General features: G+C 37.3%; 1 protein-coding gene across 1 annotated transcript; it reads right to left on the bottom strand.

Annotated features, from left to right (window-relative positions):
* kcna10a (potassium voltage-gated channel, shaker-related subfamily, member 10a) lies at positions 1-27,064 on the bottom strand. The gene is made up of 2 exons (XM_051881125.1): positions 26,881-27,064; positions 1-4,704 (listed from the first exon to the last, which is right to left on the bottom strand). Exon 2 carries the CDS (start codon positions 4,564-4,566, stop codon positions 2,875-2,877), a length of 1,692 nt encoding a protein of 563 aa, XP_051737085.1. The 5' UTR covers positions 4,567-4,704; positions 26,881-27,064; the 3' UTR covers positions 1-2,874.

Here is a 27,064-nt window from a genome sequence, read left to right as displayed (position 1 = left end):
ATCTTTTAATTGTATTCCTTTCCACGTTATTAATTTTAATAGGTTTTTGTATATTGCAGTTCATGTTGAGGACAGTCACGCTGCAGGACAATTTCCATATTTTGCTTAAAATGCGATTTGAATAATTCAGTGTTTATCGGCAAAGTCTTTGCTTTCCTGCAAAATTATGAAAATCTAAGAGAAAAAAAAAATAAAAAATAACTGGTCTATTGCGTTGATAACATTAAAAGGGACATGACATTTTTAGCCTTAGTCACTGTTGGCATGAAAAAAACAAACAAACAAACAAAAAAAAAAACAATTCACTATTTCAGCTGATAAATTCAAATCTCTAATGACAAGTTTTGAAGTGATCACAACAGCAAGCTGTGATTCATTTCACTGAGATGTGTTTCATGCCATACACTTCAACAAGTACATAATATAGAATTTTAATACATACAGTAATAACACAGTTATTAACACATTAAATGGCTTTATGTTGTCACTTACAGTATTTACAGTCATAAATGTACAACCAACTATGATCAGTTGTCAGGCTAAGCACATGATATTCAAGTTCCTGAAGTTCATTTTTAATATTTTTGAAGGCTTTGAATGTTCTCATTAGAATTCTAATTCTAGAATAAAAGTTTTCGTTCAAATGTACAATTCATTCTCTAGCACAACCACCACAACGTTCAGTTAGTCTGTAAAGAACCATCATTATAGAGGCAAAATGTGCAAATAAAATGTCAGATTAACAATGACAACAATTAGCTACTTAATAATTCCTTCCTGCACCTAAAACAGAAATAGCACACTACTTCTCCTTCATACTACAATGACATAACTTTAGGTAAGTATAAAATAGCAGCAGTTATTAACACCAAAAAACACAATGAAAATATGTGTTTATATCAAATATGTCTTGGGAAACAGCTCACCAAGATTCCCATAAATGAAAAACAACTTGGTATAATACAGTGAGACCTTGGCTCATAGCTCCCTGATCCTCTTTCCAACAAAACACTATTTATTTTCACTTATTATTAAGCAAAATGATCCAAGAGTCAATGTCTTTATCTCGCTTTTTTTCCTCAAAGAAAATTCTATTTCTCGAACCTTTCTTGAGGCAACTGTTGATTCAGAGAAAGTGATAATCAGAGAGAACAAGACTGATAGGTCCATTTCTTTCAACTCAAGACAACATTTCTCATTAATAAGAGGAAATCAATTCCACTCAATATAAAACCTGGTTTATTCCATTTGAGTGAAAGGCACTGTTATGCTCATAGAAATGAATATGGACTGTAAGTGGAAAACTCTAAATACAATTCTCCTCTTCATTGGCTGAGCTTCCTCTAAAGTGCCACAACAAACCATGATTATCATTTTAAATACAAAATGATAAAAATATGAAATGCATTACGTAATTTGGAATTATATTAGAAAACACATTCACAGAGAGAATAATATGAGAATGGTGTTAGAGATTAATGTTAAAGGCGTTGTTTTGCAAGTTACCCAAAACGGTAGTTTGCTGGTGGAAACATTAAGCCACCCAAATGCACTTGATGATAGTGCAGTTGTCATTTAATTTTAGAGTGATTCTGTAATTTTTAATTACACATAGTGGACCGGATGTGGTAGGTTTATGAGATTATGAGATGGTTTAAGTTGTTTAATTATTTAATAATAGGATTATGCACGGATGAAAATCTAACAAAAATCTAGTTTATGTTACTTATGTTTTCAGAGAAACTGTTATCTCATTCATTTCATTCAAGTTAGGTAACTTTTATAACAATCTGTTCCCCCCATAAATCTAGCAAACACTGAAGCACTAAAAATGAAACTCATTGGCTGAATCTCACAAAACCTGCGAAGAACCTGACTGAATCATATTTCACCACAAAATAAATAGAAAAATATAGACTTTTTTCGCTTTAGGGAAATGATGCCTATTTTAACACCATTAACATTTTTTTTTAAATAATTTGCATTACAGTTATTCCATAATTCTAATTTTACAATTTGAATAATACATTTTTCAGTAATACATTTTTCTGCATGACAAAAAAGTATTACTGAAAAATGTATTATTTAAATTGTAAAATATTCGTTTATACATCTTAGAAATCCTTGTTGTACAGCATTTAACTGTAAAAGACTTTATGTGATGAATGTCGAGTCGACGACAACTACACGCTGATGACGTCATTAATGAACAAATAATCCTGAACCTCGAGCTAAGACTCGAACGTGGGTTGCCTTGTGCACAGCTATGGCATATGATTGCTCCTACATAACAGCTTATTTTAATAAGTTATTTTGTCTTTGGGTCATTATATCTCTCACAGATTTCGTTCTAAATCAGATAGAGATAAATTAGCACAGTAAGGTTACATTTATATGAATGCATTATTGAGAGAGTGATTGCATGTGAATTAATTCTACCTGGCAGCATCTCTCTACTAATAGTGAAGCTGTGGGTTTTAGTTACTAAAGAATATATGCTAGAACTTTTCAGTTTCTAAGCTATTGTATTGATAAATCACAGAACAGTGTTGACAGTCCATTTCTGTGCTACTGAATGATTCTGTGTGTGCGCGATCTGCACATGATGTACGTGCTACTGTCTGTATGTGTGTGTGTCTGACAATGCAGCAGCGCATTAGTTTAGAACGGTGATTAACTTACGTGTACAATAAGCTGTTTAAAATGCGCATTCATCCAATGAATATTGAGCATCCAGATGGTATAATCAAACATATCTTGTGGAGCACTCTCGGAGTATGCAATTGTTTGTCATTTACTGTCGGATATGGAGCGTAAATATGGACTCCAAAGATTTCTTATCCTGCTGCGCCCTCTATAGTTTCGATATGGGTTTTAATATTTCCCATTTGCCTTGTTCAGAGAGGAACTACTTTCATGTTTTGCATTGTTCCCTGATTTTAAACCTTGATCGGTTGTCTCAACTATGGGTTGCTTGTCCTCCTGCTCTGTCTCTCTATGGTAAAAGTAGTTGAAATTTGAGACTATTACAGGCACTGGCAGGGCGATGGTCAACACCCCAGCAATGGCACATAGAGTGCCCACAATCTTACCGCCTAGTGTAATGGGACACATGTCCCCATAACCCACAGTGGTCATGGTAACTACTGCCCACCAGAATCCATCAGGGATGCTAACAAACTGGGTGTTGGGGTCGTCCACCTCAGCAAAATAGATGGCGCTGGAGAAGAGAATGACGCCGATGAAGAGAAAGAAGATGAGCAGCCCAAGTTCCCTCATGCTGGCCTTGAGCGTCTGGCCCAGGATCTGCAGCCCTTTGGAGTGTCTGGAAAGCTTGAAGATCCTGAAGACTCGCACCAGTCTAATGATTCGCAGGATGGCCAGGGACATGTTCTGCCCTGTGTTGGACTTATTGGTGGTAGTCACGATCTCAGTTATCAAAGTGACAAAATAGGGAATAATGGAGACGATGTCAATCATGTTCATGATGTTGTTGAAAAATTCTCGCTTGCTGGGGCAGACCAGGAAACGCACCAAGAGCTCGAAGAAGAACCAGATAATGCAAGCGGTCTCTATGATGAAGAAGGGGTCGGAGAAGGTGCTGGTGATGGTTTTGGGAGAGGCGCTTGGAGGAGAACCCGAGGGATGTGTTTGGTTGAGGGAAAAACCAGCAGTTGGAAAAATCTCCAGGTCCTCACGGAATTCTGGGAGAGTCTCCAAGCAGAATATGATAATGGAGATGACAATGACGAAGATGGACACAAGAGCAACCCCTCGGGCTGCGTTTGAGCTCTCGGGATATTCAAAAAGCAGCCAGAACTGCCTGTGGAACTCATTGGACGGCAACGGGATCTCCACATCTTTGATAAAGCCTTCCTCCTCGCGGAACTGGTCCATGGCTTCCTGTCCTAACTCGTAGAAAATGATCTCATCTGCGAAGACATCTAAAGGTACATTCGCAGGCCGGCGAATCTTGCCCCCCGACTGATAGTAGTACAGGATCCCATCAAAGCTTGGACGATTGCGGTCAAAGAAGTACTCGTTTCTCATCGGGTCAAAAAAGCCCATTCTTTTCATTGGGTCTCCCAGAAGAGTGTCAGGGAACTGGTTGAGGGTCCTCAGGCGGGTTTCGAAGCGAAGACCAGCGATGTTAATGATGACCTTCTGATCACCATCATCAAGGACTCGCTTATCAACAAACAAGTCCTCGTAGCATTCTTTGGCCAGTCTACTGAAGATTGTCTCGCTTTGTGTTCCTTCGCTGTTCACAAGTAATTTCCAGTTGGAAATTAGACTAGCACAGCTAGCACGTCCTCTCCTCGTGTGAGGGGGAAGGATAGGTGATTGCGGTACATCCCGATTTTGTGGGGTCTTCTCTTTAAACGGTGACACTTTTGCAGCATTGCAGTAGGTGCTGCCAGGCCCAAACTCTGGCATTTCTACCGTCAAAGCCGTCATCTCATTGGGATAGTCTGGGTCATTGAAGTTGTCCACACCGTTTTCAGTATTCTCCATACTGTCAAAGTCAACTAGCGCCACCTCTATCCTTCCAGCCTGGACCGTCATGTGGCCCCAGATATCACACAACCACCCAATTCAACCTTCACCAGAACAAAATCACTGGTTCAATATTTCAAATGCTCTTCTGCATTTGATTTTGAGGTGAAGGTCAACAAACTGAGGAAGAATCCACAGTGCTGGGACCTGCAAAACAAAGAAGAAGTGTTAGAGCGTGTTTTTGCCTAATAAAACTCAGACTAATCCAGTAAATGGTGTTTGAGAGGCAAATTGTTTCTTGGTTGCTGGTCTGAGTGGAACCCTGAGGAGAGCAGCTGGTGAAGGCTGACATATTTTGGGAGGTGTCAGCGTCACAACACTTCCAAAAATGTCAGTCGTTGCTGGGTTATTTTTGTTTTCGCTGTGAATCTATTTTACACTGCAAATGTGGGAGTGTTGGCAAAATTCACAAGTCTATCACAATCCATGAAGGAAACACTAAACATCCTCTTTCAGACTGACATCTTCTGCTCTTAGTACTATTATATTTCTTTTTCATTGTTAGATTTTTTCATGACAATTAAACACATGTCCTCCTCCAATTCTCAATTACTGTAATACAATAATAATAATAATAATAATAATATATTATTTCAATTGATGATATATTATTTCACTTTACATTAGGTGTCTTTACTATGTACTTGCATAAAAATATACTTATTGTGTTGATGTATTGATGTACAGGTTTAGTGATATGGGTAGGTTAAGGGTGGGTTAAGGCATTAAGGGGTAAGGGAAGGCTTAACAGTGTAATTATAGATGTAATTACATAAAATAATTACAGTAAATTAATTACTGTACATGCGTATATTTACACAAGTGCATTGTATCAAATGATTATTAAATGTTACTACAGAGTAGTTAAAGACACTTAATATAAAGTGGGACCAAAAGTATTTATACATCATGGTAGTATTCCCCAGTGAAAAAAATATACTAAAATGTATTTGAAATACAAATACATTTACATATGTATCTGCTAAAAAAACAAATACCCTGTAATTGCAACAACTAATTTTGTACTTAATGCACTTTAATTGTGTTGAAATAGTGCTGAGGTCCAACTAAAGATATACTTAAGTATATTTGATTGTGCTAAAGTGAAACTATTGCAAGTGTACTTTAGGTACACTTTAAATATCTTGCTTTTAAAGACTGATATTATACAAAGATCATACAATCCTTATTAATTGTGATATTGAAACACTTTTTAGGCAAAATATTAAGAAATGTGCATTTTGCAATAAAGAATACTCCAAATAAAGTTTAATTATATTTTTTTATCAGTAAGTCTTAGGTGATGTGTCAGTAAACATGTTAATGGATTTGAAGTATGCTAAGTATGAAATAAATGTATTTTAAATAGATTTTGGTATCCACCTTATTCCTACGCCTCATGATGCTTTGCGCAAATTATGGGTGTAACTTCTGTAAACAATCAGTGAAAGTCTCGCTCTATGAACACAATATATATATATATATATATATATAAATTTTTTTTTAAACTGGGTACAATGAGATGACATTACTCTACTCGCCCTTCAACCATCGAACATTAAGGGCCCTATCATACACCCGACGCAATGCGACACCATGCATGATGCAAGTGTTTTTTTGCTAGTTTTCATGTCCTGCACCAAGTTGTTTAAATAAATGCATTTGCACCCATTTGTGCGCCCATGGGAGACTGTCCTCCAAAAAAAAAAACGACCCTATAGGTCGTTTTTCAAGCACCTTATTATGGCCTATATTTATGTTTTAAAGTCATGCGCCCTCTAGCTGGCATAAAAATAATGACAGTGTCGTGTTACATCTGTCGTACCCTTAGTGATTTATAGCGCATATACACTTTATGAGCACATGCGTTCCCTGGGATCGAACCTACGATCGCATGATTGCATATTGTTATATATTGCAATGCTCTGCCAATTGAGCTGCGCGAATCCGGAAATATGACGCAGATAAAAGGGAACAATGCATTAACATTAAAATGAAAGTGTCCTGTTGTCGATGGGGGTGCAATTTTAGCGAACGCTCCTATGGGTCGTATTTCATAAATTAAAATTAAAGTGTCCTATTGTCGATAGGGGCGCGACTTTAGTAAACGCTCCTATGGGCCGTATTTCAGGGACGTGACAATACAGGGATGCGCATACACTCTGCTTATTACACACACAGGGACGTGCAGCAGCACACAAATATGCCAAATATTAAAAATAAAAGGATTACAATGTAAAAGATTATTATCGTGTGCATAAAGATAAAAATGCTTTGCTGGAATACGGCTTGTCTCGTAGATGGTCTGCCCGCACACTTTAACCTCGCGCACGAGCAGATCCGTTTCCTCGTTAGAGAAGCGTTTAGTTTTTCCGCTTGTGAATTCCGCCATGTAAATAGTGAATCCGCCATGGCATGAGAGCAACTGTCTTTTAAAGGGAATAGGAGATGAGACTCTGATTGGTTTATTGCACGTTACGCCCAAAACACACCCATTACTCATTAAGAGAGTAGGGACAACCCTTTTAGACCATGCACCTGGCATGCCGACCATTTTTCCCATCGTTACACTAGCAAAAGTGGATTCGGACACGCCCTTAGTGCACTTGCGCTGTGCACTTTAGACCATGCGCTTAGATCATTAAAATAGGGCCCTAAAGGGACATGTAAAAGTGTAAAAGCATCAACAAGGTACTTTCAACAGTTAATGAATAACCCCAAAATGCGATTCTTTCCAAGAGCTCTTGCCATAGATATTCTTGTTATAACATGTCACGTTAAAATACCAAGTGTTACGTTATTCTCATGATGTCTGAAAATAAAGCATGAAGGAAAATTGACAGCTCATTCAGTCAAACTGATGGATAAGCTTTATTTGTAGTGTAACCTTATGATTTGAAATGATTCGTTTCAGTGTTTTAGAATGGAAGTTCCCCAAACCGGAAGTGCCATCCATAATTCAAAACGCAGTAGGCTCATCAGGAATAAGGTGGATCGTTTTTTTGTTGTTGTTGTTTTACTGTTTAATGTAATTTAAATAAATTATAACATTTTTATTAAACAATAATAAATAGTTACGTTTAAAAACTGGACATATTACATGAATGAGAATTTGGAAAGCTTGATTATTATGAATGTCCTAAAACAGGCTTTATACAAAATATAATTCAGTATTTTTTTCTTTTTATTTTGGGGTGAAATGTGACCTGGGCATCCATTCATATTAACTCTCAAATGCTAAAAGGTTGCAAAGATTCTTTGCATTCCCATTTCCTCTCGCTGTCACAAACTCGCGTTTCGTACATTTGACCAGACATTTGGACGGGTTCCCTGCTGTTCTTAATGTGACGTTTCCCGTATCTATGGTGACACACCTCTGACACAACAGTCGGCCGGACATCACCTCAGCTAAAGTGTAACCCCTGTCAAACACTTGACACCAGAGTCCTGGCCTGCGAGTCGGTGTGAGAGAATAAGAGATCTGTCGAAAGAGAAGTCGAGAGATAGCAGCAGAGTGAAGGAAGCTGAGAGAGAAAGAGAAACTGCTGGCCCAGTAAAGGCCAAGACTGTGGGGAAAACAATCGCCCCTCATCTAATTCACTTACTATTCCACTGACCTGCATTGGGTTCAGAGGAAATGCTGCAGTGCCTTCAGCCAAGCTGTACAAGTCATTAGTAACAGGACTGTGTAGAGCCAATATTTCTCTCTGGTTTAAACCCGATAACCAATAACATTTCAATTTAATACAAATACAACATATTAGCAAAATCAAAATGATTATGAGTGGTGCCTATGACTTTTAATTTCACTATTTATTTATTTATTTATTTATTTATTTAAAAACTCTTCAGCCTTTAGATAATAAACTTAAGTGCATTACTCATCCCACACGTTTGTACTGTGAATGTGAATGATACCTGAAATCTACTTTCTTCTAGTACTCTTCTAAGTGACTTATTGCATGGTGGACAACAGGTGCAAAATCGCATAGACTTGCATTGAAGGAGGGGTCTGAGCTCAATCTAGAGACCACAATATCAGGGATGAGCTCAGAGACTTAAGATGGATCTACTTTGAATTGGTTAACCAAATAGCAATCATCACGACTCGCTCCAACCTGGTCTCATGGAAAGGCGTACCTGTGGGAATGTTTTTGCAAGTCGCAAAAATACGTACCAATGTGTACATATCACTGCAGTTTCCAACAAAAATGAACATATTATGGATTATTAAAGACTTGTTTTCACGTCTCCTTGCACAATATTATGTTATGATTAATAAGCTTGCTTGGTAGCTCAGCTGATATGGAGTTGTACTTAGGACGAGGAAGCCTTAGGTACGAATCCGGGGAAAAACGAGTCACGGTAAAAGAGCTCAAAGATGAGAGATCAAAACAAGCTAAAACGGCATGGTTATGGATGCTTTTTATGTCACAATTGCTGTTGATAACATTATCGGGTAGTTTTAGGTGTAGTGTTGGTGGTACGTTATTTTAAAACGTAATGGAGCATTTTAGCCACCCACTGGACAAATTTCAAATCAGAACTGTGGTGATTTGTATAAAAACCAACGTTATAAAAACGTACCATATTCACGTTTATCTGTTCCAAAAAAAATAAAAATAAAATAAAAATAAAATTAACACGCCACTCAGTGGAGATTTCATATTGAAACTGCAGTGATATGTACGCATTGGTACATATTTTGCGACTCGCGAAAACATTCCCAAAGGTACGTTTTTCTAATGAGACCAGACTCTATGAAACACCCTAGAAACCATCCTGAATATCCTAGAAATCATTAAAAGCAACCACTTCAAACACATTTGCTACCAAAGAGCCATGCACTAATAATAATAATAATAATAATAATAATAATAGATTAAAGAAAGTTCATTTTTGGCTACTATGAATTATGTATAATTACATGCAACTAACCCTAAACCAAACTTAATCAAACCCCAACCCTTTAGTAAGTACACATAGTTAATTTATATTACTCAGTACTTGTACTACAATGTATAGTTACATTGAAACATGACATCTTAAAATAAAGTGTAACCACTTTAGACATTCTACCAACTAAAAGTAACTTTGCAACTACATGTGAACTAACTCTCATTAGAGTATTAAAGGGTTAGTTCAACCAAAAATGAAAATTCTGTTATTTATTACGCACCCTTGTGTCGTTCCACATCCGTAAGACCTTCATTCATCTTCGGAACACAAATTAAGATCTTTTTGATGAAATCTGAGAGCTTTTTTGTCCCTCGATAGAGATCCAACACAACTACCACTTTCAAGGTCCAGAAAGGTAGGAATGACATCATTAAAGTAATCCATGTGACTCAGTGGTTTAACCTCAATTTTTTGAAGCGACGTGAGTGCTTTGTTTTTGCAAAAAAAAAAAAAAAAAAATTACCACTTTACTTACAAAAATATCGATCTGCAATGCGCATTCACGAGAGCATCACGAGTCACGACGCATGTGTGTTGTGTTCAGACTTGCGCGTCAACTCAACGCGAGTGTTCACGAAGGCATCATGACGCATGCGTTTTGTGTTCACGCGAGAGCATTGTTGCGTGAACACGCTTTGGATAATATTATTTTGTAATTAAAGTGGTAAATTATGTTTTTTTTTTTTTTTTTTTTTTTACCCACAAACAAAGCACTCACGTCGCTTGAACAAAGATGAATTTACAGATGTGGAACAACACAAGGGTGAGTAATAAATGACAGAATTTTCATTTTTGGGTGAACTAACCCTTTAATAGATTGTTAGGTTACAGTCCTGTTTCGCATGTTCATACTATATACTTATTGTAGTAAGTACAATAACTATAGTTACCTTATATTATTCAGTACTTTTTTGTTAAGAACACGGTAAGTACATTGAAAGTGCAAATACTGTAAAATAAAGTGCAACCGTTAGTAGAATAAGTTGACATGTAGTTGCAAAGTTACTCATAGTCAGTATAATGTCTGTTGGAGGAGCATCAAAATAAAGAGTTAGCAGATATTAAGAAGACAGTCTACTGATACTCTAATGAGAGTTAGTTGACATGTAGTTGCAAAGTTACTTTTAGTTTGTAGAATGTCTAACATGGACCATCGAAATAAAGTGTATCCGGATTTGATTTCATGCATGTATAGAGATGTGCTGCATTATCAGGCTAAATCTCAAACAGGAGTGTGGTTTGAGAGGCGCGGACAGATGTTTAATTAAAGATGCCAAAAATGAGTCATCCTGCTCAGCTGCCACTGACCAGAAAACAGAGAACGTGCGTCACGGAGAGAGAGAGAGAGAGAGAGAGACAGAGAGAGAGAGAGAGAGAGAGAGAGGCAGTCATTATACGAGGGAAATAAATTCCAACACTGGGTGAAGAAACACTGCAGGGCATATTTTATTTGGAAAAAAATACAAGCACGAAGAAGAAGAGAAGAAGAGAAGAAGAGAAAAGAAAATGTTGTTAAGACAAGTGACTGATGCTGATCAGTGCTGTTCAGCAGGATAAGGACTTTTACAGGAATCTATTCAAGGTCACTCAACACCACCACTGTGGGCAGATAAAATCAATCAAACAAACAAACAAACAAACAAAAAAATCTAATAAAATCTCTGACAATCATCTATTATAGTTAGAAAATTTTATTTTATGGTTAAATCTTTCTTTTTTGATGTTTTACATGATGTGAAAGTTATGGAAGTAAATTCAAATTAATATAAGACCCTATTCTATTCTGTTCTGTTCTATTCCATTCTATATTTTAATTGATCTCTACACTCTAAAAAATCTCCTTTTTTTTTTTTTTTTTTGCAGCAGCAGCATCTTAAGTTCATCAAAGAATCCTCTTCATATCAAGAACATTTATCACTGTATATGGTTCATTATTTTGACTATATGGATCTTTTAAATTTGAAAAACTTTTCATTATAGTTCTTGAGATCATATCATCTTTAAAGCACCAGAGAATAAAACCTCTTTGTGAAATGTAAATGCTTCTTTTAAGCCTTCAGGCTGTTAAACTGCTTTCGGTTCTAGCTGAAAATTTTTAACACTATTACAAACCCTTACAATAAATTATCAAATTGAATATTATATCATGCAAGTGAATATCACACAACATATCTAGCTATCTATGTCATATTTTACCCTATATTAATAATAAAAAAAAAAATCAAAATATTTTGAAAGAAAAGCCTATTTTAGTTCTAAACAGTAATCTGAGAAATTAATTTTTCACACTTCAAAGCAGAGCATATAGAGCATATTAAAAGCAACATTTACAAAACACTGAAATTAAAGATGATTCAGAACAAAATTACCCTAATGAACACTTCCTCAACAGGAGTTTGAACAGATGTTGCATAATACTCATTTTTTTAACTGAACATGCACACACACACACACACTCACTCACTCACTCACTCACACAGATACAGGCCTACCTCTCGTGAGAGAGGGGTCTCCTGTCCGGCTGTTGTTTCTGCTTGTTGCTTGTTCTACATTTGGGTTCAGAGTGGCTTAATCTATTAAAGTCGGCATTGGGTAACCTTATGCTGGTGAGAAACTAGAGCTGACACTACGCAAACAACTACGCACACACACACGCAAGCACACACACTCACACACACATTTGTTTGGATATACACCCAAAAATACACAGAATGACCAAAAAAAAAAAAAAAAAAATACAAGAAACAGAAGAATTGGCTATCACACAACAATAAAATGAAGTCAGATTTTTAAAGATTAAACTTTAATGGAGGTCCATATAGCCACTGCTGTAACCAATCTCTCCTCAGCAGCTCACCTTCTCACCTTTAACAGCGAGAGACGTCTGATCGCCCTTGTAAAACAGCTGTTACCTGTCATACGATAGATTTTATATTCATCACGACACGTCGGACATGCCTAACCGGTGGCAGCCCAGACACATTTGATGAGTGTAGATCAACCAAAGCTGAATATACCTGACTAGAGCCTTACATCATCCAGCATCAGTACCCGCCAGACCGATCGGTTACATATCACATCAATCCTGAGCCTGCTTATTTAAAGATCACTACCTCAGCGGCTCAACGATTCATCCTGCACACTTACAGATCAACTCATCATCAACAGACAGGTGTGGGGGTCACTGAAATGATAGAGTACTATCAGTTTATCTGAAGATTTGAGAAATTGATTTGTGGCTTGCATCAGATGTCACTGATTTTGTTCTGTTGTGAAAACTGCTGCTATCTATCTATCTATCTATCTATCTATCTATCTATCTATCTATCTATCTATCTGTCTGACTGTCTGTCTATCTGTCTGTCTGTCTATCTATTCATCTGTCCGTCTTTGTCTATGTATTGTAACGGTACACAAACATGACGTTCTGTAAGTACCTAAATCTAATTATAAAATTATTTTTCTACTCCAATTTATTTCTGAAGTATAATCATTTACACAGTTACTGTCATAACTTGTTTTCATGACCAATTTATTTAAACATATATTAAATAAATAAGATATTGCTAACAAGTAAAGTAAATATAATGAATATATATGCTAATTTGGTGCATGTATTTAGTGAAATGCTCCCCTCTAGAGTTCATTTCTCTAGTGAACTAATATGCTGTGGAAAGTAAACGACTTGTCTGAGGTAAATGTAATGCTACGTGAGATATTATTCTCAAGCTGTTTTATTGATGTCTTTCTGTGGTTCTATCTATCTATCTATCTATCTATCTATCTATCTATCTATCTATCTATCAGTGGTGTGCGGTGGTGTTTTAAAATGAGGAGACAAAGTCTTCACATTTTTATACACTACCGGTCAAAAGTTTGGAAACATTACTATTTGTAATGTTTTTGAACAGAGTCTCTTATGCTCATTAAGGCTGAATTTATTTCATAATAAATAGAGAAAAAACAATAATATTGTGAAATATTATTACAATTTTAAATTATGTTTTTTAATATACTTTAAAATATAATTTATTTCTGTGATGCAAAGCTGAATTTTCAGCATCATTACTCCAGTCTTCAGTGTCACATGATCCTTCAGCAATCATTCTAATATGCTGATTTGATACTCGGTTATTATCAATGTTGAAAACAGTTGTGTTGCTTAATATTTTTTTTGGAACCTGTGATACTTTTTCCAGGATTCATTGATGAAAAAAAGGTTAAAAAGAACAGCATTTATTCAAAATATAAATCTTTTCTAACAATATAAATATTTACTATCACTTTTTATCAATTTAACACATCCGTGCTGAATAAAAGTATTAATATCTTTCCAAAAAAAAAAAAAAAAAAGAAAGAAAAAAAATTACTGACCCCAAACTTTTGAACAGTAGTGTATATTGTTACAAAATATTTCTATTTTAAACAAATGCTGATATTTTTTTAACTTTGTATTCATCAAAGAATCCTGAAAAAGTATCACAGGTTATAAAATAATATTAAGCAGCACAACTGTTTCCAACATTGATAATAAATCAGCATATTACAATGATTTCTGAAGGATCATGTGACACTGAAGCCTGGAGTAATGATGCTGACAATTCAGCTTTGCATCACAGAAATAAATTATATTTTAAAGTATATTAAAATAGAAAACCATAATTTTAAATTGTATTTATTATGAAATAAATGCAGCCTTAATGAGCATAAGAGACTTTGTTCAAAATCATTAAAAATAGTAATGTTTCCAAACTTTTGACCGGTAGTGTATATATACTATATAGCAACCCCCTTGTAACCATTCAGAATGTCCAAGCATCCACCTAGCAACCCCTCAGAACACTTTATCAACTGCTTAGCAACACCCTAGTAACCACTTTTAACTTCAGACATACTCATGACTATATTTAATACAACTTTACTTTCATAAGTGAATACATAGTGAAAATGAAAATCCATAATTGATTCTCAGATAAAAGCACCCTGCTGTAACTATCCATGTCTGGTCTGTTCTTGTTAAGAGAGATTAATTATACACTGACCAGCGCCGCTGTGATGTGATGATTAATGACCTGTGGGCTGTAGTCCAAAACATGCTCTCATCAATTTCTCTCTGTCTGGCCATTAAAGCAAACAGTGACTTCTATTATTAAACCAGGTCCTTTAACATGCAGTGTCAAAGACGGCCCATCTCCTTGTTGTCACGGTGCATGGTTGTAGATAAAGCGCACAACGAAGGAGAATAAAATAAACAAACTTTAATCATAGGAACCAGGAGAAAACAACATACACCAAACACAAACGAGAACCGACAAAGACTGAGGGAGAACACAGTGAATATATACAAGGCAAACAGAGGAGCAAATGAGACTAATTAACAAGACACACCTGAACTAAGGACACTAGTCAAATGAGTAACTAAGGATACTAATGAGGACAGGACTAATTAACAAACTAGAATACAACTAAGAAGCACAGACTAGAACTAAACAGGCAAACAGAAAAACAACAAACAGACATAACCCTGACATTACTGCCCCCTCCCGGAAGGCACGACCTTGCGCCAAAAGGAGTCCAACCAGGGAAGGGGGCGGGCACCCTGGAGGTCGTGGGCCGGTGCTGACAGGTTAGTAGGCCTCCAGGGTGGAGCCGGCTGTTCAGGGGGCCATGGCGTATCGGGCAGTTCAGGGGGCCATGGCGGATCGGGTAGTTCAGGAAGCCATGGCATTTCTGGCCCTTCGGGAAGCCATGGCGGATCAGGACGTTCGGGGCGCCATGGTGGTGTGGCCTCCGTGGCCTTGGCCCGGACCCCAGGCTTGGCCACTATGGCCACGGGTATATTGCTGCAGTTACGAGAATGTCTCCCAAGTGTTTTAGGTGTTCTGTAGCTGGATGGATTAATCCACATAGCTCTCTCCTTTTACTCCCTAAATCTGAGCTGCTGAAGACGAGGTGGATTCATTTTGTTTTCGAAGAAAATGCTTCCTCAACTCTACCGAAATTCGTCTGTGTGAATCATTTCACACCGGACTGCTTTGTGAATGAATGTTAATACAAAGGAACAATAAAAAAACCTACAGTCTCCAGAGTGATACTGGATATGGCAGTAATGAAGGTGAGAGCACTTCATTACAGTTTATCGGAGTTGATTTAAGTATATAAAGTTTACCAGTTTATGAAGCATAAGGCATAAGGCATAAAAGGCATGAAAAGGCATAAGGTCTTTATATATTTGTTTACTGTTAGTTGTAACGAGTGTTTCTGTGTACTTCGCTATGTATGTTGATGATAATGCAAGAGAGAGAGAGAGAGAGAGATTATGGATAATATTTTAATGCACACTTGCACTGTGTTTTATTAAGCTCTTACAATGAGTTTCTAGAGTGAAAACAGACGCTTCATATTTTGTGTGAAGTACAATAAACGTTATAAAACTCATCAGTAAACATGCTTGTACTAATATAGCAGATAAAAACAAGATGACAATATAAGTTATAACCATAACTAAACTAAACTATACCTGTTCTATCTCCATGCAGCATATAGTCGCAGTTTCTGACATTATAGTGCATCCTGACAGGGGAGAACGAGCTCTTGAAGCTCTGCCCTCTTAGGCCGAGCGCAGCAGCTTATTTGCATTTAAAGGGCACACACTGAAACGCTGTGTTTTTGCTCACCTCCAAAAAGTGGCAATTTTAACATGCTATTAAAAAAAAAAAAAAAAAAAATAAAAAAATCTGTGCGGTATTGAGCTAAAACTTCACATACATAATAGGTCCCCTTTAATATTGTAACGATGGGAATCGAGACAACAGGGTGGTAGATCCACAGGGTGGCAGATCCACAGGGTGGCAGCAAACGATCATCAACAAGGAATCAGTCCAGGGTAAAAAACACAGGTAAGGCAAGGAACAAGGAACACAGAGACAAGGTCGAATACGAGGCGCAATCAAAGGCTAAACAATACTCAGCCCTGTGTGTGTCTGAGTGCAGCTTAAAAAGAGTCACTGATGGGAAACAGGTGAGTGTGTGATTAGTGTCTACCTAGGGAATTGTGGGAAATGTAGTCCAGAGTGAAGTGACTGCATGTGTCTGCAAGTCTTAATGGTGAACAGTAGACCTCTGGTGGGGAGTGGAAGGAAACAGCAATGGGCGGAAACGTGACAAATATATTTAGAAGACTTAAGTTGTGAATTCTCAATGTGATTATAACCATGAGGCAAGAGCATAGTATTTAACTGCACAGTGTCACAGTTATGCTTATTTTTGGATTCATTTTCATTGTACTCAGTTCCTGTTATGTCTGCCTTTTGTTATCTACTGTAGTTAGTTTTTATTTGCTCTCAGTTTCCTGCTACTAGTTTTCTCCTTAGTTACTTAGATACCAAAAAACAAAAAAACAAAACAAAAAAAAACCCTACAGTCATCATGTATTCAGGCCATTTCAAGTTTGATTTTGATGTGAAATAACGTGGTGATATCTAAGTGGCTGAGTTGTTTACTTTTTAAATTAGACTTCCCATTAATGCCATTGTCTTCATTTAGGCTGATTTGAGAATGCACATGAAAATAAGAGGCGGGATTTATCACACAAACCAATCATAACCAATCACATCCAATCATAGCACAATGGAGACATTGCCTCTTCTTATGTGACTTTCCCCCATTCATTCTCAATTATCCTCCACCAAACCCAGTGCATGATTTAGGGGGTCTGTTTAAAATTAATGGGCTCAGGGGGGGCAAGCTCTTCTAATTATAAAATTATTTTCAATTATTTTTCTACTCCAATTTATTTCTGAAGTATAATCATTTACAAAGTTACTGTCATAACTTGTTTTCATGACCAATTTGTTTAAACATATATTAAATAATTAGGATATTGCTAACAGGTAAAGTAAATATAATAAATATATATATGCTAATATAGTGCATGTATGTCTTTCCATGGTTCTATCTATCTATCTATCTATCTATCTATCTATCTATCTATCTATCTATCTATCTATCTATCTATCTATCTATCTATCAGTGGTGTGTGGTGGTGTTTTAAAATAAGGAAACAAAGTCTTCACATTTATATATATATATCAAATGTAAATTTACGTCCTTATTACACTTTATTTTGAATAAACATTACATAAAAAAGAGAGACCAAAAGCAATTCTATTTTGTATGTTTACACAAACTATGTAATGTTTGTCTATTTAATAAAACCAAGTATAAATTTCATCAAGTTAATGTTTTTACGCATTTTTACATTTATTCCAAAATAATAACTAAAGGCAGTAACAATTTAAACAATATACTTTATTTGTGGATTAATGTTCAGCTTTTCTTTTTAATAGTCAGCTTATTTTCAGCAGTCATCAAGCTCGGTCACTGGTCACAGACACAGACATGAAAATATGACATGAAAGCAGACATGAAAGCTGATTGCACACTAAAAACCCCTACAGTCATCATGTTTTCAGGCCATTTCAAGTTTGATTTTGATGTGATAAAAAGTCTTCCCATTAACGGCTTGGTCTTCATTTAGGCTGATTCGAGAATGTGCATGAAATCGAGGCGGGATTTACACAAACCAATCATAACCAATCACATCCAATCATTGCGCAATGGAGGCATTGCAAAATAGGGGGTCTGTTTAAAGTTAATGGGCTCAGGGGAGGCAAGGTCTTCTAATTAGACCTTCTAATTACAGCCTCCGGCTGTAACGTTACCAGCGAGTGTCACTGTCGAACAGTGTTACTTTATAAAAACGAGTGACTTTTACACTTTTTAATGTCAGAATTTTTAATATTTGTGTTGTTTTATTTTTTTGTAATATCAATTATTTTCTCATCCAGTTTTTTTTGAGGAGACACTGCCTCCCTTGAAAAAAGAGGAAAAAAAAACATATAGCATTAAATAATAATAATAATAATAATATATGACATATATATGAAATATATATATATATATATATAGAGTCTACATTTTCTAAATGTCTTTTTGTCTATATTGAGCCACTATTTAAAAATAAGTGGGGCAAACAACATGTGCATGGTGGTTGCACTGGGCTACCCCCGATCCATAGCAGGTGATTTTGGGCTTGGTTGGGAATCAGGATGGTTCTGTTAAGAGGATTAATGTGGCAGAGGCAGATCAGTGATATAAGCTGAGGATCACCTCGCTCAACTGAACATTAGTGCCGCATGGCTGCAGGCTCAATTATAGTGGGCATGACTCCAAAACATCAGTCCATCATCAGAATCCAGAAGCTTCCTCACAATAGATGACTATCACTGCCTGATGAGAAAGACCCATAGTAACACGTCTGTAGTGCATATCTCTAAAGATAGCAGCAGCTATGGAGGAGGATTTTCCAAGTGTCCACTATGACTTAAAAGGAATTTACTGAGGGACAAGCCCACATTGGGACATTATATGTCTGTGCTGATAAAAAATAATCCTAAAAGCACTATTTAACGCCCGGTCACTGGAAGCACATCAGAATAGCAACCAAATAAAGTTGCTAATACTTAAAATGAGAGAGAGGTTAAATCGTCCTCGAGTAATTTGAAATCTAAAAGCTGTAATGACCTGCTTTATATATTGATTAATATTAATTAAAACTATAAAAGGAAAAGTTCATCACGACATTTTGACACATGTTGAGTTGACAACCTTGAAAGCTTACAAGCCTTGGATAGATAGATAGATAGATAGATAGATAGATAGATAGATAGATAGATAGACAGACAGACAGACAGACAGAATACTTGCTTAAATTCTCAGCCTTTGGTTCTCACTGCACTGGTAGTTTCCCATGAGTGCCACAAAGTATCCAGTGCTTGTGTTGTTTTTAGTCGTGCACTGAGAGAGGTTCATGTTTTCACCGTCCTCTACATCATAGTCTGACTTGTGCATCAGTATGAATACAACCCAAAAATAATAGAGTATTTGATTATAACTAGGCAAGCAGTCATATTTATTTATTTAATGTATTTTCTTTCTCTCTTTCCAAGTTTCCCGTGTTCAAGCATGGGAACAAATTTATCTACTGGGCTGCTGAAAGGAAACAGAACATTTGAATTCTATTTTTACTTCCTAAAGAATGCAAATAAAATCAAAGATCTTCCTCAGAGACTGTTAAAGTCATTTTTGTTTTTGTACACCGTTTTTGCTATTCCTAGCTGTTTTACTGTAAAACTTATAATTTTTTACTCAATTGCAGTCTTAAAACTCAGTGACTTTGCATGTATGGATATGACAGGAAAGGATGCTGTGGCATACTGTTCAAAATGTGCATTTTGGCCTGTGGTGCTTGGGGATTCTCCTTGGCACAGCTTCTGAGATTTGCAGAGACGAGGAAGCCCTCAGACATATGCCAGAGTTTAAATTAACAGCCTGTCCCTTTGGGTCACCACTCTAGTGTGCGCAGAGATAAATCCACAGGCCATCAGCAGCCATGTGGGTTTATAAACATGGAAAAAAAAATCCTAAAAGACTCAAATACTGCAGAGGACAAGTCCCATATGACAGAGACCCAACACACGTAGATGGTGTTGATCTGGTATATGAGTGTCTAATGGCTTTTTATAATGTAGGTTTATTCTTAATTAACTTAATGACTTTTTATTACTTGTGTTGTATATTACAAAAAGGAGAATGATATTTAATTGCTTCTAATTGACCTACTGTGCCAAGAAATACTACACATTAATAAAAAAATTAAAAAAAACTAATTTTACCAAACATATTTAATATTGTTTAATTATTTGTAGATTACATTCAATAGGTCACACTTTCATGAAAACATTTGCAATTGGTTTGCAAAATGTGAGTTTGTGCTGAGTTTTCATTGCATTTACACAATTATGACCAGCAGGTGTCATCAGCCTGTGGTGTTTAGAGAATGATTTGCAGCTTCAAAAAGCTTTGTTTCTCCCATCATTTGTAGTTACATAAAACCTTACAAAACACAATGAGCAACTGCAATTCTACAAAAAACAAAGATGACTGCAATGCACAAGCAGTTGATCAATAATAGGCCACTTAGTCTGGGTAGACTACAGTACAATCCACTGAACCCACATAGCCCTCACAGCCTTTTCGTTATTGTGAAAAATTACAGGGTTAGTTCACTCAAAAATGAAAATTCTGTCATCAATTACTCACCCTCATGTCATTCCAAACCCGTAAGACTTCTGTTCATCGTCGGTACACAAATAAAGATTTTTTTGATGAAATCTGAGAGCTTTCTGTTCCTCCATAGACAGCTACGTGACTACCACTTTGTGGCTTCAAAAAGAGATCGTAAAATAATCCATATGAATTGAGCGGTTTAGTCTAAATTTTCTGAAGACACTCGCTTTATATGATGAATAGATTTAATTTAGGCTTTTATTCTCATATAAATATTGATCAGCGAACATAAACAAAAGCTCAACTGAACCTGCTTGACACACGAGAACAAACCTCTTGCAGAAGCTCAAACGTGCTGCGTAACGCGAGAATGAACATCAGTGGTTCTTGCAGAAGCTCAAACATGCTCCGTAACACACGAGAATAAACCTCATTGGTTCTTGCTAAAACTCAAACGTGCTGCGTAACATGAGAATGAACCTCATTGGTCCTCGAGGAAGCTCAAACGTGCTGCGTAACATGAGAATGAACTTTATTGGTTCTTGCTGAAGCTCAAACATGCTGCGTAACATGAGAATGAACCTCAGTGGTTCTTGCAGAAGCTCAAACATGCTGCGTAACACAAGAATGAACCTCAATGGTTCTTGCTGAAGCTCAAACGTGCTGCGTAACACGAGAATGAACCTCATTGGTTCTTACAGAAGCTCAAAAGTGCTACGTAACACGAGAATGAACCTCATTGGTTCTTGCTAAAACTCAAACGTGCTGCGTAACACGAGAATGAACCTCACTGGTTCTTGCTGAAGCTCAAACGTGCTGCGTAACACGAGAATGAACCTCATTGGTTCTTATAGAAGCTCAAACGTGCTACGTCACACGAGAATGAACCTCATTGGTTCTTGCTAAAACTCAAACGTGCTGCGTAACACAAGAATGAACCTCACTGGTCCTTGAGGAAGCTCAAACGTGCTGCGTAACACGAGAATGAACCTCACTGGTTCTTGCTGAAGCTCAAACGTGCTGCGTAACACAAGAATGAACCTTATTGGTTCTTGCTGAAGCTCAAACATGCTGCGTAACACGAGAATGAACCTATTGGTTCTTACAGAAGCTCAAACGTGCTACGTAACACAAGAATGAACCTCATTGGTTCTTGCTGAAGCTCAAACGTGCTGCGTAACACGAGAATGAACCTCATTGGTTCTTACAGAATCTCAAACATGCTACGTAACACGAGAATGAACCTCATTGGTTCTTGCTAAAACTCAAACGTGCTGCGTAACACAAGAATGAACCTTATTGGTCCTTGAGGAAGCTCAAACGTGCTGCGTAACACAAGAATGAACCTCACTGGTCCTTGAGGAAGCTCAATACATGCTGAGTAACATGAGAATGAACCTCATTGCTCCTTGAGGAAGCTCAAACGTGCTGCGTAACACACGAGAATGAACCTCATTGGTTCTTACAGAAGCTCAAATGTGCTGCGTAACACACGAGAATGAACCTCATTGGTTCTTGCTAAAACTCAAACGTGCTGCGTAACACAAGAATGAACCTCATTGGTCCTTGAGGAAGCTCAAACGTGCTGCGTAACATGAGAATGAACCTCACTGGTTCTTTTGCTGAAACTCAAACATACTTCGTAACACACAAGAATGAACCTCATTGGTTCTTGCTAAAACTTAAACGTGCTGCGTAACACAAGAATGAACCTTATTGGTTCTTGCTGAAGCTCAAACATGCTGCGTAACATGAGAATGAACCTATTGGTTCTTGCTGAAGCTCAAACATGCTGCGTAACATGAGAATGAACCTATTGGTTCTTACAGAAGCTCAAACGTGCTACGTAACACGAGAATGAACCTCAGTGGTTCTTGCAGAAGCTCAAACGTGCTGCGTAACACAAGAATGAACCTCATTGGTTCTTGCTGAAGCTCAAACGTGCTGCGTAACATGAGAATGAACCTATTGGTTCTTACAGAAGCTCAAACGTGCTACGTAACACGAGAATGAACCTCATTGGTTCTTACAGAATCTCAAACATGCTACGTAACACGAGAATGAACCTCATTGGTTCTTGCTAAAACTCAAACGTGCTGCGTAACACAAGAATGAACCTCATTGGTCCTTGAGGAAGCTCAAACGTGCTGCGTAACACAAGAATGAACCTCATTGGTCCTTGAGGAAGCTCAATACATGCTGAGTAACATGAGAATGAACCTCATTGGTCCTTGAGGAAGCTCAAACGTGCTGCGTAACACACGAGAATGAACCTCATTGGTTCTTACAGAAGCTCAAATGTGCTGCGTAACACACAAGAATGAACCTCATTGGTCCTTGAGGAAGCTCAATACATGCTGAGTAACATGAGAATGAACCTCATTGGTCCTTGAGGAAGCTCAAACGTGCTGCGTAACACACGAGAATGAACCTCATTGGTTCTTACAGAAGCTCAAATGTGCTGCGTAACACACGAGAATGAACCTCATTGGTTCTTGCTAAAACTCAAACGTGCTGCGTAACACAAGAATGAACCTCATTGGTTCTTACAGAAGCTCAAACGTGCTGCGTAACACAAGAATGAACCTCATTGGTCCTTGAGGAAGCTCAAATGTGCTGCGTAACATGAGAATGAACCTCATTGGTTCTTACAGAAGCTTAAACGTGCTGCGTAACACAAGAATGAACCTCATTGGTCCTTGAGGAAGCTCAAACGTGCTGCGTAACATGAGAATGAACCTCACTGGTTCTTGCTGAAACTCAAACATACTTCGTAACACACAAGAATGAACCTCATTGGTTCTTGCTAAAACTCAAATGTGCTGCGTAACACGAGAATGAACCTCACTGGTCCTTGAGGAAACTCAAACATGCTGCGTAACATGAGAATGAACCACACTGGTCCTTGAGGAAACTCAAACATGCTGCGTAACATGAGAATGAACCACACTGGTTCTTGCTGAAGCTCAAACGTGCTGCGTAACAGGAGAATGAACCTCATTGGTTCTCACACATCAAGCAAACGTGAAGCTCAAGCACGTTAACTGATGTGTGAGTTGATGAATGTTTATATGTGAATAAAAGCCTAAATTCAATCTGTTCATCATATCAAATGATCGAATCATTTCAGAAAATTTGGACTAAACCACTCAATATATATGGATTAGTTTTACGACCTCTTTATGAAGTTTTTGAAGCGTCAAAGTGGTAGTCACGTAGCTGTCAATGGAGGGACAGAAAGCTCTCAGATTTCATTAAAAATATATTAATTCCTGTTCTGAAGATGAACGAAAATCTTGCGGGTTTGGAACAACATGAGGCTGAGTAATTAATGACAGAATTTAAATTTTTGGGTGAACTTATACATACTGTATATATATATATATATATATATATATATAAGGGTTTCACTTTAGAGAGTTGGCAAAGATGGAAAAAGCATGATTTTACAACAGCACTGATCTGTTTATCAAATTTTAGGTTGTGATCAAACAGAACGCCTAGATTTCTAGCTCACTGAGTTTCATATGGGGCAAGAGAACCAAAGTCAACATCAAACACACTGTTTTCCTTAGGCCCAAATAGAATTATTTCAGTTTTATTTTTGTTTAAATTTAGAAAATTACTTGAAAACCACAGCTTAATTTCTTTTAAACAGGCCAACAGTGGTCATAAACCATTTTTATTGTTATGTTTTAAGGGAAAAGAGATCTGAGTAGAATCAGCGTATAGATGAAAGGATACACCATATTTATTAAAAATGGAATTGATCCCTGTGGAACTCCACAGTTGAGAGGTATACTAGAGGAGGACTGATGACCAATACGAACACTAAACCATCTGTTGGTCAGATAAGAATGGAACCACTGTAAGACTACGCCACGAAAGCCCACAGATATCTCCAGGCGTCTCAACAGGACCTCATAGTCGACCAAATCAAATGCAAGCCAATGTTGATTCTTGTTTTATTACGAGCTCTGTCGCATTCTCTTTTTGCCAGCAGACTCTTCTCTGTTCAGCGTTTGTTTAAAACAGGCGGAGGTTTGATATTTAGCTTCTCAATGTCAACCTTTCTCGCTCGTTGTGACAGCTATCCTCTGCCACTCCCACACCAGACAAAGCAGCCGGAGCAACTTTTCTCTAATTAAGGATATGACGATATGTAATTTTGTCAGGTTCAATCAGACAGTGGTAGGCAGAGTTAGTGTAAATAGCCCCTGTCAACAAGGTGGACTATTTACACTTGGTGTAAATAGACAGTCTGTTTAAATTATTATGGTAATCATAAACACACTGGTTGAAAACATTAAAAGTTTTACAGTTTACTGCACTCATAGTTATTTACCTATAACTAAAGTCTCGAACATTCACAGGAAATAGCTTACTTCAGCGCTGACAAATAAGGTTGATGTTACAGAATCTAAAAAAAAAGGCCAAATTAAACATTTCCTTTTCTTTGTTTTCAGAAAGCCTTCAGTTAACAAGCTAGAAGTTTAGTCTACTAGCATAGTGCTAACTGGCCTGTGTAGACACTGAATATTTACAGCTTTGATGTGGGTTCTATGTGGAGTAAATCTCACCAGATTTAACCATAATATAACTGGTATATACAATATTTCTTGTCTCCCTTGAGCTCATTGTGTTCTCACTAAGCTGCTAAAAATCAAAGCCAGAGGAGACTTTTTTGCCGTCTCATTTCAGTCTCTCAAACACCATTGACTTATACAGCTTGGAGCTCTGTGAACGTCTGGTGTCTATGTAGCCTGTGAACGCTGGTGGGATCATGATCGGCCCTTGTGTGGCAGCTGTTCTAGCCTGATTTAGTTGCCGAATCACATCTGCAAACAAGCCCCTACAAACCATTAGATAAGAGCTGAGCCCGGCCACACAGATGTTACTTCTCCGCTACCACTTCAAGCTCATAAACACGTGTACAAGGTCAGGAAATCACGAGAGCTGAGTAAATGAGTCTGATTAACTGTATTATAACAGTAGCGGGATTTTTTTCCTTTTTTCTTGTTTTGTTCATCATGATGAAGGGCTGCACGGAGGAAATAAATAAGAAGGATGGCAAGGGATTGGCACTGTCAATTGGCACAGCTTGATAAAACAAACATGTCTGGATGCCAACATCAACTAAAACCAGTTATTAACATCATGAGCAAATGTAAGAACAATGAAAGATGCATGTGCCATTGCAAACTATGCTGGGATAATATACAGTAGTACAATGACTTTCCATCTGTGTCTGTTGGAAGAATCCATAAAGTGACCTGTAAAGGTCACAAAATCATCAGCTAAGACGTTTGCAGGGAAACCCTTCCAAAATGTACACTAAAAATACCCTGCCCCTGCTGTGCAACCATCTGTGCACTGCTTAACAAGGGCATTAGTGTCTCCACACAGTCTCTGATGCTCACGCCAGCCCGTCAACGCCTACGACTGACGACTGAAGGTCCTTCACTGTGAGCAGGAGGGCAGAAGGATGAGCTCTCCTCTCACCAGCACTCTCTGCCCAAGCTATGCCAACATCCACCTTTCATCGTGCACTCCATGCTGGATATTATTTGTTATCCAAAAATGACATGACATTATATATATTTCATAGACATGGAATAGTTTTTGCTTTTTTGCTTTTTTTAACATTAAAACATTAAAACATTAACATTAAAAACTAAAAAAAAAAAAAAAATAATTACATTTTATTTAATTAAAGCGTTTGTGCTTCATATTTTGAAGCATCTTCATATTTATTTCTGCATCTTTGTATCATAAAAGATCAATAGCCTTATTGCAGAAGCATTTAAAAAATATATATATTCCTTTTTAACCCTCTGGTGCTCTTCTGTCTTTTTTTTCTTTTTTCTTTTTTTTTAGAATTTTTTTACTTCATCCGAATTGTACAAAACTTGGTAAAGGTTTTGGAACTTGCTATGTGAAAAAAAAGAAAAAATCATGGGCTATTTCACAAATTCTTTGTTGGACATTGTTGATATTTGAAATCAACTTAAACAAACCCACCCCTCTCTTCATTGCTCCGCCTACAAAACTCACACTCCAATCCTAATCACCCTGCTCCGAGTCAGTCTCGAACCCCGACCCGATCGCCGCTAGCATGCGAGGCGAATGCATTACCAATGACGCTAAACACCTCATTCTCTAACAGGATTCAGTGTGCAGTAGTTTAAAGGGATAGTTCGCCCAAAAATGAAAATGTGATGTTTATTTGCTTACCCCCAGGGCATCCAAGATGTAGGTGACTTTGTTTCTTCAGTAGAACACAAATGATGATTTTTAACTCCAACCATTGCGGTCTGTCAGTCATATAATGCATTGAAACGGTAACACCATCTATGAGAATTAAAAAAACATGCACAAACAAATCCAAATTAAACCCTGCGGCTCGTGACGACACATT

This window comes from Ctenopharyngodon idella, chromosome 22 (assembly GCF_019924925.1).
Source record: "Ctenopharyngodon idella isolate HZGC_01 chromosome 22, HZGC01, whole genome shotgun sequence".
In the NCBI taxonomy this organism is placed as follows: domain Eukaryota; kingdom Metazoa; phylum Chordata; class Actinopteri; order Cypriniformes; family Xenocyprididae; genus Ctenopharyngodon; species Ctenopharyngodon idella.
The sequence above is the reverse complement of the archived record's forward strand: the minus strand, read 5'-3'. Positions and strand labels throughout refer to the sequence as shown.